At 39.1% G+C, this 13,124-nt stretch overlaps 1 protein-coding gene across 4 annotated transcripts in view; it reads left to right on the top strand.

The window, feature by feature from the left end:
• The window catches only part of MGAT4A (alpha-1,3-mannosyl-glycoprotein 4-beta-N-acetylglucosaminyltransferase A), a 102,719-nt gene that overhangs the window by 37,309 nt on the left and 52,286 nt on the right, over positions 1-13,124 (top strand). For 2 of the 4 annotated variants that reach the window (XM_024743852.1, XM_024743850.1), the window contains exons 2-3: positions 8,176-8,316; positions 10,446-10,586. In XM_024743852.1, coding sequence (XP_024599620.1) covers positions 8,176-8,316; positions 10,446-10,586 — 282 coding nt within the window. Of the gene's footprint in view, positions 1-8,175; positions 8,344-10,445; positions 10,587-13,124 lie in introns of all 4 variants that reach the window. The other 2 variants (XM_024743849.1, XM_024743851.1) reach the window with 1 other exon arrangement.

Raw genomic sequence — 13,124 nt, 5'->3', positions numbered from 1 at the left:
TGGTGGTCAGGTTTGGGTTTTTACCTTTCTCCTTAATCTGCTGCATATTTCTCTTTCTTCTCATTTTGCTTAACTTACTGGATTTGGGGTCTCCTTTTCGCAGGCTGCAGATTCCTAGTTTCTGTTGTTTTCAGTGTCTGCCCCCAGTGGGTAAGGTTGGTTCAGTGTGTTGTGTAGGCTTCCTGGTGGAGGAGACTGGTGCCTGTGTTCTCCTGGATGAGGCTGGATCGTGTCTTTCTGGTGGGCAGGACTGTGTCTGGTGGTGTGTTTTGGGGTGTCTGTGAACTCATTATGATTTTAGGCAGCCTCTCTGTTAATGGGTGGGGTTGTGGTCCTGTCTTGCTAGTTGTTTGGCATAAGGTGTCCAGCACTGTAGCTTGCTGGTCATTGAGTGGAGCTGGGTCTTAGTGTTGAGGTGGAGATGTCTGGGAGGGCTTTCACCATTTGATATTACAGGGGAGGTCTCTGGTGGACCAGTGTCCTGAATTTGGCTCTCCCACCTCAAAGTCTCAGGCCTGACACCCAGCTGGAGCACCAAGACCCTGTCAACCACACGGCTCAGAAAAAAAGGGAGAAAAAAAGAAAGAAAGAAAGAAAGAAAAAGTAAATTTATTAAAATAAAATATAATTATTAAAAATGAAATTGAAAAGTAATAGAAAAGGAAAAAGAAAAAGAAAGAAAGAAAGAAGAGAGCAACTAAACCAAAAAACAAATCCACCAATGATTACAAGTGCTAAAAATTATACTAAAAAACAAACAAACAAAACCAGACAGACAGAACCCTAGGATAAATGGTAAAAGAAAATTAAGGAAAACAATTTTTTAAGTAATCAAAAAAAAAAAAAAACCGGACAGACAGAACCCTAGGACAAATGGTAACAGCAAAGCTATACAGACAAAATTGCACGAAGAAGCATACAAATACACATTCACAGAAAGAGAAAAAGGAATAAAAAAGTATATATCGTTGCTCCCAAAGTCCACTGCCTCAATTTTGGGATGATTCATTGTGTATTCAGGTATTCCACAGATGCAGGTACATCTAGTTGATTGTGGAGATTTAATCCGCTGCTGCTGAGGCTGCTGGGAGAGATTTCCCTTTCTCTTCTTTGTGCGCACAGCTCCCGGGGTTCAACTTTGGATTTGGCCTCACCTCTGCGTGTAGGTCTCCTGAGGGCGTCTGTTCCCGTCCAAAGAGGATGGGGTAAAGTAGCAGGGGGCTACTGCTACTTTTAGGGGGCTCTGGCTCACTCAGGCTGGGGAGAGGGAGGGGTATGGAATGCTGGGCCAGCCTGCAGCAGCAGAGGCCAGCATGACGTTGCCCCAGCCTGAGGTGCGCCGTGTGTTCTGGGAAGTTGTCCCTGGATCACGGGACCCCGGCATTGGCAGGCTGCGCAGGCTCCCAGGAGGGGAGGTGTGGATAGGGACCTGTGCTTGCTCGCATGCTTCTTGGTGGCTGCAGAAGCAGCCTTAGCATTTCACGCCCGTTTCTGGTGTCTGTGCTGATAGCCACGGCTCACGCCCGTCTCTGGAGCTCGTTTAGGCGGTGCTCTGAATCCCCTCTCGTCGCACACCCCGAAACAATGGTCTCTTGCCTCTTAGGCAGTTCCAGACTTTTTCCCAGGCTCCCTCCCTGATAGCTGTTGCACTCTAGCCCGCTTAAGGCTGTGTTCATGCAGCCAACCCCAGTCCTTTCCCTGGGGATCTGACCTCCGAAGCCCGAGCCTCAGCTCCCAGCCCCCACCTGCCCAGGCGGGTGAGCAGACAAGCCTCTCAGGCTGCTGAGTGCTCGTTGGCACCAATCCTCTGTGCGGGAATCTCTCCGCTTTGCCGTCTGCATCCCTGTTGCTGTGCTCTCCTTTGTGGCTCCAAAGCTTTCCCCCTCAGCCACCCGCAGTCTCCAACAGTGAAGGGGCTTCCTATGGTGGGGAAATTTTCCTCCTTCAAGCTCCCTCCCAGGGGTGCAGGTCCTGTCCCTATTATTTTGTCTGTGTTTTTTCTTTTTTCTTCTGCCCTACCCAGGTACGTGGGGAGTTCCTTGCCTTTAGGGAGGTCTGAGGTCTTTTGCAAGCATTCAGTAGGTGTTCTGTAGGAGTTGTTCCACATGTAGATGTATTTCTGATGTATTTGTGGGGACAAAGGTGATGTCCACGTCTTACTCTTCTGCCATCTTGAACTTCTCCCTTTTATTATTTTTTTTAAGTTTAATTTTTTAAAATTGCAATCTATGTCCTTTTTTTAAAATAACATTTTCTTAGACTTTAAAATAAAGACTGTTACAAGCGGCAAAGAGGGACACTACATAATGATCAAGGGATCAATCCAAGAAGAAGAAATAATAATTATAAATATTTATGCACGCAATATAGGAGCACCTCAGTACATAAGGCAAATCCTAACAGCCATAAAAGGAGAAATCGACTGTAACACAATCATAGTAGGGGAGTTTAACACCTCACTTTCACCAATGGACAGATCATCCCAAATGAAAACAAATAAGGAAACACAAGATTTAAATGATACATTTAACAAGATGGACTTAATTGATATTTATAGGACATTCCATCCCAAAACAGCAGAATAAACTTTTTTCTCAAGTGCTCATGGAACATTCTACAGGATAGATCATGTCTTGGGTCACAAATCAAGCCTTGGTAAATTTAAGAAAATTGAAATCATATCAAGTATCTTTTCCAACAACAATGCTACAAGGCTAGATATCAATTACAGGAAAAAAAAACCTAGAAAATACAAACAGATGGAGGCTAAACAATACACTACTAAATAACCAAGAGCTCACTGAAGAAATCAAAGAGGAAATCAAAAAATACCTAGAAACAAGTGACAATGAAAACACGATGACCCAAAACCTATGGGATGCAGCAAAAACAGTTCTAAGAGGGAAGTTTATAGCAATACAGTCCTACCTCAAGAGACAAGAAAAATCTAAAATAAACAGCCTAACTTTGCACCTAAAGCAATTACAAAAAGAAGAAGAACAACAAAAAAAAAACCCCAAAGTTAGCAGAAGGAAAGAAATCTTAAAGATCAGATCAGAAATAAATGAAAAAGAAATGAAGAAAACAGTAACAAAGATCAATAAAACTAAAAGCTGGTTCTTTGAGAAGATAAACACACTTGATAAACCATTAGCCAGACTCATCAAGGAGAAAAAGGGAGAAGACTCAGATCAACAGAATTACAAATGAAAAAGGAGAAGTAACAATTGATACTGCAGAAATACAAAGGATCATGGGAGATTACTATAAGCAACTCTATGCCAATAAAATGGACAACCTGGAAGAAATGGACAAATTCTTAGAAAAGCACAACCTTCCAAGACTGAACCAAGAAGAAACAGAAAATATAAACAGACCAATCATAAACACTGAAATTGAGACTGTGATTAAAAATCTTCCAACAAACAAAAGCCCAGGACCAGATAGCTTCACAGGCAAATTCTACCAAACAGTTAGAGAATAGCTAACACCTGTCCTTCTCAAACTCTTCCAAAATATAGCAGAGGGAGGAACACTCCCAAACTCATTCTATGAGGCCATCATCACCCTGATACCAAAACTATACAGAGATGTCACAAAAAAAGAAAACTACAGGCTAACATTACTGATGCACATAGATAGAAAAATCCTTTACAAAATACTAGCAAATAGAATCCAACAGCACATTAAAAGGATCATACACCATGATCAAGTGGGCTTTATCTCAGGAATGCAAGGATTCTTCAGTGTATGAAATCAGTCAATTTGATACACCATATTAACAAATTGAAGGATAAAAACTATATGATAAACTCAATAGATGCAGAAAAAGCTTTCTAGAAAATTCAGCACCCATTTATGATAAAAAACTCTCCAGAAAGTAGGCACAGAGGGAACCTACCTCAACATAATAAAAGCCATGTATGACAAACCCACAGCCAACATTGTTCTCAGTGGTGAAAAACTGAAAGCATTTCCTCTAAGATCAGGAACAAGACAAGGTTGCCCAGTCTCACCACTGTTATTCAACATAGTTTTGGAAGTTTTGGCCACAGGAATCAGGGAAGAAAAAGAAAGTAAAGGCATCCAAATCAGAAGAGAAGTAAAACTGTCACTGTTTGCAGATAACATGTTACTATACATAGAGAAGCCTTAAGATGCTACCAGAAAACTACTAGAGCTAATCAGTGAATTTGGTAGAGTAGCAGGATACAAAATTAATGCACAGAAATCTCTTGCATTCCTATACGCAAATGATGAAAAATCTGAAAGAGAAATTCAGGAAACACTCCCATTTATCATTGCAACAAAAAGAATAAAATACCTAGGAATAAACCTACCTAAGGAGACAAAAGTCCTGTATGCAGAAAACTATAAGACACTGATAAAAGAAATTAAAGGTGGTACAAGCAGATGGAGAGATATACCATGTCCTTGGATTGGAAGCATCAACATTGTGAAAACGACTATACTACCCAAAGCAATCTACAGATTCAATGCAATCCCCATCAAACTACCACAGGCATTGTTCACAGAACTAGAACAAAAAAAAGTCACAATTTGTATGGAAACGCAAACGACCCCAAAAGCCAAAGCAATCTAAAAAAGAAAAACGGAGCTGGAAGAATCAGGTTTCCAGACTTCAGACTATACTACAAAGCTACAGTAATCAAGACCGTATGGTACTGGCACAAAGACAGAAATATAGATCAATGGAATAGGATAGAAAGCCCAGAGAGAACCCCATGCACATATGGTCACCTTATTTTTGATAAAGGGGAGAAGAGTATACAGTGGAGAAAAGGCAGCATCTTCAATAAGTGGTGCTGGGAAAGCTGGACAGTTGCATGTAAAAGAATGAAATTAGAACACTTCCTAACACCATACACAAAAATAAACTCAAAATGGATTAAAGGCCAAATGTAACGCCAGACACTATTAAACACTTAGAGGAAAATGTAGGCAGAACACTCTAGGACATAAGTCACAGCAAGATCCTTTTTGACCCGCTTCCTAGAGAAATGGAAATAAAAACAAAAATAAACAAATGGGACCTAATGAAACTTAAAAGCTTTTGCACAGCAAAGGAAACCATAAACAAAATGAAAAGACCACCCTCAGAATGTGAGAAAATATTTGCAAACGAAGCAACTGACAAACGATTAATGTCCGAAATGCAGAAGCAGCTCATGCAGCTCAATCTTACTAAAGCAAACAACCCAATCCAAAAATGGGCAGAAGACCTAAATAAGACATTTCTCCAAGGAAGATATACAGATTGCCAACAAACACATGAAAAGATGCTCAACATCACTAATCATTAGAGAAATGCAAATCAAAACTACAGTGAGATATCACCTCACAGCGGTCAGAATGGCCATCATCAAAAAATCTACAAACAGTAAATGCTGGAGAGGGTGTGGAGAAAAGGAACCCTCCTGCACTGCTGATGGGAATGTAAATTGATACCGCCTCTATGGAGAACAGTATGGAGGTTCCTTAAGGAACTAAAAGTAGAACTACCATATGACCCAGTAATCCCACTACTGGGCATATACCCTGAGAAAACCATAATTCAAAAAGAGTCATGTACCACAACGTTCATTGCAGCACTATTTACAATAGCCAGGACATGGAAGCAACTTAAGTGTTCATCGACAGGTGAGTGGATAAAGAAGATCATATATACAATGGAATATTAGCCATAAAAAGAAACGAAATCAAGTTATTTGTAGTGAGGAGGATGGGCATAGAGTCTGTCATACAGAGTGAAGTAAGTCAGAAAGAGAAAAACAAATACTGTATGCTACACATATATGTGGAATCTAAGAAGAAAAAAAACGGTTCTGATTAACCTAAGGGCAAGACAGAAATAAAGACAGAGACGTAGAGAATGGACTTAAGGACGTGGGGAGGGGGAAGGGTAAGCTGGGATGAAGTGAGAGAGCAGCATTGACACATATACACTATGAAATGTAAGATAGCTAGTGGGAAGCAGCTGCATAGCACAGGGAGATCAGCTCGGTGCTTTGTGACCACCTAGAGGGGTGGGATATGGAAGGTGGGAGGGAGACCCAAGAGGGAGGGGATATGGGGATATATGTATGCATATAGCTGATTCACTCTGTTATCCAGCAGAAACTAACACACCATTTTAAAGCAATTATACTCCAATAAAGATGTTAAAATAAAGTAAAATAACATTTTCTTACTTGCCACAAGAATGCTCCAGGTTCATCTTAAAGTTATTTTTCCAAAGGGTTCTAATTCTTTTTTAGTGGCAGAGGTCTAGAATTCACCATCTTGGCACCATGTAAGTGGTAAGAGGTAAAGCGAGAAGAAATCACAGAACAGTTCACTCATGCTCATTTTGGACACAATCTGCTTGGCATGATCGGCCCTTGTCCCTACTGTTTAGACTAGGCATTTAACACGGTTTTCATTTCTGTAGCCTTATAGTATGTTCTGATTTCAGAGCAAGTTACCTATTATTATTTCTAGATTTTTTTGACCTTTTAAAAATATTCTGTTTTTTACATGAATTTTAGAATCACATGTCAAAATTCAAGTTCCAAAACATTTTCGTTGATGTTTTAAAAAGTGTTGCATTTATTATTAGTTTAGGGTAGGATTTATCTATTTTTTTGCAAGATTGGGATTAATAAATGACTTCATTTTTTTCTTCCATTACAGGCTCCAGGAAAAGGCTTATAGTTTTTATCACATAACTCTCGTGTGTCTCTTGTTAAAATTGTTATAGTATAATTGTTTGTAGTTTTGTGTTTGTGAATAGTATCTTTTTAACATTTCTTCTGTTGTCAGTTAACACATATGGAAAAGTGCCTAAACCATGGATGTATAGTAATGAATTTTATTTAACCAGGAACCAGGTCAATAAATAGAACCTTGCTGGCACCCTGAGGCTCCCCTGTATGCCCTTTCCTAATCACAACCCCCCTCCCTTCCTTTCCTCCTAAAGCCAGCAAATTACTGAAACTAGAGCTGCTTATTAATACATTGTTCAACACAGGGAAATATGACAGTTAAGCAGGGGAGGCTTTCTTCCCTGCCACAGAATTCTTCAGAGGTATTTACTCTGTGGTCCTTTATGTAAGGGCCAAAGAATAATATAATTGACTATTTTTAAGGCTAGCTTTATGAGACAGGCAGATTTATATTTCTTAATTCTGTTTTGTACAGAACGATTCCATCCTTGATTGAGTAAAGCAGAGATTACAATATAAATTAAAAAGAGTCTTTCCAAGGTTTGTTTTGTTTAGATGTCAAAATAGTAGCCTTAGATTATCTAGCTTGATAGAGAAGCTGAAACGGTGGTTCTGATTTTTCTTAATGAGGTTGTGGAAATTGTTCAGACCATTTACCAGCCTCAGCTCCCTTCCGGTGCTGCTGATCAAGATAAATGCATGGTTTCTTTTCTGCCTCTCTTAGATTTTGGTGTCCAGTTCTGTCTTGGGGCCTCTTCTCACTGTGTACTTTGTATCTGAGCTGTCTCATACTATTGCTTCAGTGCCTACGTTTATCCTCATAAAATCCACTTTTATTTCCCAGACCAGGCTTTCCTGACCTGTGATTCTCTTAAATTCAAATAATTGACTTTTAGGGTCATCTTAACATCTACCTGATTGAGTTGTTAGGGATCAGGAATTTGACCAAAGTCTGGCCTAGGGAAATTTTTGCAGAATAGGAAGTACAGAGGAAACTGCCTATGGAAATGATTGGTTACGCTATAAAATATGTTATATTCATTATATTATTAGACATATTATCATTAGTTTCAATGCTTCATCTCTATCTTCATACAAATAGGGTCTTTATAGTTGTTTGTACCTTTTGAGAAATGATCTTGGTATTATGCTTGAAGTGTTAATTCCAAAAACTTTGTCTATTTCTCCCTATCTTTAACTTTCTGAAGTGCTAATTAGAAAGCGCCCATATTCTTACAGATATTAATAGCACTAAGTTAGTGGTGGCTTTGCCACCACGTTGTTAGTTGGGGCTCTTTTTTATTTTCAATTCTGTCTCAGTGAATTCATAAATGAGTATCTGTTTCTGAAAAATGCAACTTTAAAATCCCTAATGTTACAATTCTCTTTCGATTATAGTGGGGTTTTTTTTTTTAAGAAATATACTAATAACTTTTGGTTTTGCTTCTAGAAAAACTGATTGCTTATCAACGAGAATTTCTTGCTTTGAAAGAACGGCTCCGAATAGCTGAACACAGAATCTCTCAGCGGTCTTCCGAACTCAATGCCATTGTACAGCAGTTCAAGCGTGTAGGAGCAGAAACAAACAGAAGTAAGGATACGGTGAATAAATTTTCAGGTACAGACGATAGTTTTGGTTTTATGAAAAGGTTACCTTTTCAACGGGTCATGTGAAATACTCTCTTTGAAAGTTGTCTAGAGTCGCTTATCAGCCAACATTTGTTACCCTGTACAGAGAGAAAAATCACCATACAAAACTTTTTCTATTGTGGTTAATTATAAAACAAGTTTATTAATTGCTAAATTTGATTTAAAGAGAGTAATATTAAGTTTCAGTTGTATAAATTTCACTGCCAATAGTGAAGAACCAGCATCTTTTTAAAAAAAACATTTAGAATGAGACTAAAATTTAACTTGGTGTTTATGCATATTTCTGTTGTGACTTGTGTGGACTTCAGATGGACTCTGGGGAACCTTTGAGCTATCTGAAGCAATTAGTGCTCTCAGATATGACTTATAAGAAATTAAAAGATATAGTTTTATAATGGGTACTTTTGGGGGTACCTGACCTATTCCCACTCTGAGAAATTCTGGTCTGAGTGAAATGAATATCAACCATCTTCTGTTTCTTTCCTCTTCTTATTCTAATGACTAAATTGATACATGTATATAATCAGTTGACTCCAAATCTACAAAATCTTCCAAGAATAATATACTTTTTCATTTAGCATTATCTGTTATAATCTTTCACCATTAATTCCTCTCATCTTGAGATTCACTGCCTTACCTTGTTTTTAGAGATTCATGCCCCTTTCTTCCCCTCCTGATTATAAAATTTGTATTACGGCACAGTAACATTTGAAATTATGGAATGGTTAACATTCTTTGTTTTCTTCTAGTCTTTTTTCCATGCATATTTTTCTTCAAAAGTGTAATTGTGTGTTTTATGGCCTTATTTTTGCTCTTGAAATTATGCTATTAGCATTTTACTATGGCATTGAATATTCTTTTAAAATACCATTTTTGATGACATATATCAGCTAATCATATACTATAATATATTAAATATGTTTCTACAAATAGGATTTTTCTGGGTTGTTCTTGGCCCCCAATTTATAACTCTGTGAAGAACATCTCTGTATATAAATCAATTACTTGTACGGTAGGCCTTAAGTTATTTTCATTAGATTATGACTTTCTTAAAAACAGAATCTGTGTTTTGATGACTGTTGATTTCCAACCACATGCCACAGTGGCTGGAACAAAACCGATAATTCACTAAATATTTATTGATTGCATAGAAGTTAAATTCCTAAAAGGGAAATTACTGAATAATAGGGCAGGAATGTTTTAAGGGTTTTGATGCTGTTCTTAATAGCTGAAACATTTATCACATTATCACCACAATTTAATATTACTGTTTAATCTGCTAACTTAATTTGATGGGTAGATATTGTTGTCTTATAATTTGTAGTTGTTGCTTTTACATGAGGTTAAACTTCAATTGCATGTGTGATAGTTTCATTTCTTTTGTGAACTTTCGGTTCTGAATATTCAGAGTATTTTAAGGGAATTTTCATATTGCTCTGTATAAAATTGTTATTGAGACTGCAAGTCCTTACTGCTAGCTTCCTTATTTAAAAGGTTAAGTTCTAGTTCAATGGAATTGTGAAACAATATTGATTATCCTATCAAGGTTTTATTTTCTATTATATTAAATGGTTCATTGGTTCCTCTCATAAAAACTGAAAAACGATTTGAAAGTTATGAACTGTACCAAACATTCTCAACTTGTGCTGTTTAAATTAGTGTGTACTTGAACTAAAAAAAAAAAACTTCCATGTGAAATTTTGGTCAAATATAATAGCACAAAAAAGTGAAAGTTACTGGTGGTCGTTGTACTTATTATTACTACATTTTCATGAGTGGATAGCGTGTTTACAGTCTGTCCCCCAGGGCTTGAGTTCTGACACATTATAAAGGTGAGTGGTTCACATTCTATCTTCTCGTGGTACTCTGGCTGACCTTTTTAGCTTCATTCAGACTGTTCTCATCATCATGACTCTGTGAGACTCTGGTTGCCTAAGTGTCCATGGAAATATCATTGATTAGGATAGAAAATTCTTTTAGTTCTCATAAATTTTTACCACTATCTTTGTAACATCAACAACTTCTATAAGTGAGGTATTACCGTGGATTGATTATACTTCTGTATTTCAGATGGTACCCTAAAGCTCTTGAGGGAGTTAACAAGCAAAAAATCTCTTCAAGTGCCAAGTATTTATTATCATTTGCCTCATTTATTACAAAATGAAGGAAGCCTTCAACCTGTTGTGCAGATTGGTAATGGAAGAACAGGAGGTATGTTTGTTTTGTTTCCTAGTGTATTTGCACTGCTGGTCTTAATTATGTCTTGGAGTATTATGTTGACCATTATAAGTCAGGCAAGTCGGGAGTCAAGATGGCGGACTAGGAGGATGCAGAATTCGCATCTCTGCACAACTAGGGCACCTACCAGGCACCAGTGGGGGACCACAGACACCTAAGGGGCGGGAGGAACCCCCAGTGATGGGGAAGGACGTGGGGCGTGGGGGGAGTGAAGGGGGAGGAGAAGTGGAGGCGGGACAGGACTGGCGTCCCTGAGGGGTGGCTGGGGGAGGGGAAGGGATCCCATGCCAAAGCAGGAAATTGGGGAACTACTGGGAGAGCAGAGGATCAAAAGGGAGCGTGGCCAGGTTTCCCCTGCCCACTTGGGCCCCTGGGAGCCTGCTGAGATCCCAGGACTGGTCCTCTGCCCACCAAGGCCCCCTCCAGCCATGCGGGTCCTGAGGGAGTGGGAGGGAGGGAAGGGGAGCAAAAATAAAGGCCGGACCTCTGGGTGGGAGAGGGGAGGAGTTCCTACACCCAGCGGGACCCACCCACGGTTAGGGGTCCAGTGGTGATGGGGGAGACCCTGGGGGAGACGGTGGGGGAGGGGCGTGGAGGAACAAAAGGGAACACGGGCAGAGCTTTCCCTGTCCACTTACGCACCGGGGAGCCTGTTGGGCTTCTGGGCCTAATCCTCTACCCTTGGAAACTCCCTCTTGCCATGCCGAGCCCAAGCCCCGACCCTACACCCCCACCTCTACACTCAGAGGACCCCCCTGCATCGCGCTGGGCGTAAACCCCACCCACACACCCTTACTCAAGGCCTTACCTCCAAACTCCGGAACTCCGCACTCCAGAGGCCCTCCTTTAGACATGCTGCCTCTCTCCTTCCATGCAGGTCCTAAGCAGAGGCCCTTTTTTTTTTTTTTTTTTCCCTTTTTTCCTCTTTTAGATTGGGGTTCTGTTTTACCTTGTTGATTCATTTATATTCTTATTTTTCTTAATCTTTTATTTTTCTAATTTTATTTTATTCCTTATACTTCGTTATAGTTCTCTCCTTTTGGCTTGTTCACCCCCCTTTTTTTTCTTTTTTCTGTTGTGGTTTTATTTTACCTTGTTGCAGTTGTTTCAATTATATTTTTATTTTTCCTAATATATTTTTCTAATTTTATTTTGTTTTTTATTCTTTGATATTGTACTGCTCCTTTTTTCTTTCTTTCTTTCTTTTTTCTTTTTTTTTGCCACGTCATGCAGCTTGCGGGATCTTGGTTCCCAGGCCAGAGGTTGGGCCAGAGTTCCTGTGGTGGGAGCTCCAATTCCTAACCGCTGGACTAACAGAGAACCTCAGACCCCAGGGAATATTAATCAGAGTGAGGCCTCCTGGAGGTTCTAATCTCAGCACCAAGACCTGGCTCTATCCAACTGCCTGCAAACTCCAGTGCTGGACACCTCAGGCCAAACAACAAGTAAGATAGGAATATAGCCTCACCCATCAAAAAAAAAAAAAAGAAACGAGAAAAAATATGTTACAGATGAAGGAGCAAGGTAAAAACCTACAAGACCAAATAAATGAAGACAAAATATGCAACCTACCTGAAAAAGAATTCAAAATAATGACAGTAAAGATGACCCCAAATCTTGAAAACAGAACGGAGAAAATATAAGAAACATTTAACAAGGATCTAGAAGAACTAAAGAGCAAAGAAACAGTGATGAACAAAATAACTGAAATTAAAAATACTGTAGAAGGAATCAATAGCAGAATAACTGAGGCAGAAGAATGGATAAGTGACCTGGAAGATAAAATGGTGGAAATAACTTCCAGGGAGCAGAATAAAGAAAAAAGAATGAAAAGAATTGAGGACAGTCTCAGAGACCTCTGAGACAACATTAAATGCACCAACATTCGAATTACAGGGGCCCCAGAAGAAGAAGAAAAAGGGTCTGAGAAAATATTTGGAGAGATTATAGTCGAAAACTTCCCTAACATGGGAATGGAAATAGTCAATCAAGTCCAGGAAGCACAGAGTCCCATACAGGATAAACCCAAAGAGAAACACACTGAGACACATATTATTCAAACTATTAAAAATTAAATACAAAGAAAAAATATTAAAAGAAGCAAGGGAAAAACAACAAATAACATACAAGGGAATCCCCATAAGGTTAACAGCTGATCTTTCAGCATAAACTCTGCAAGCCAGAAGGGAGTGACAGGACATATTTAAAGTGATGAAAGGGAAAAACCTACAACCAAGATTACTCTACCCAGCAAGGATCTCATTCAGCTTTGACAGAGAAATTAAAACCTTTACAGACAGGGAAAAGCTAAGAGAATTCACCACCACCAAACCAGCTCTACAACAAATGCTAAAGGAACTTCTCTAAGTGGGAAACACAAGAGAAGAAAAGGACCTACAAAAACAAACCCAAAACAATGAAGAAAATGGTAGTAGGAACATACATATCGATAATTATCTTAAATGTAAATGGATTAAATGCTCCAGCCAAAAGATATAGACTGGCTGAATG

This window comes from Neophocaena asiaeorientalis, unplaced genomic scaffold, assembly GCF_003031525.2.
Source record: "Neophocaena asiaeorientalis asiaeorientalis breed wild unplaced genomic scaffold, Neophocaena_asiaeorientalis_V1.1 scaffold114, whole genome shotgun sequence".
NCBI classification, from domain to species: Eukaryota; Metazoa; Chordata; class Mammalia; order Artiodactyla; family Phocoenidae; genus Neophocaena; species Neophocaena asiaeorientalis.
The sequence above is the reverse complement of the archived record's forward strand: the minus strand, read 5'-3'. Positions and strand labels throughout refer to the sequence as shown.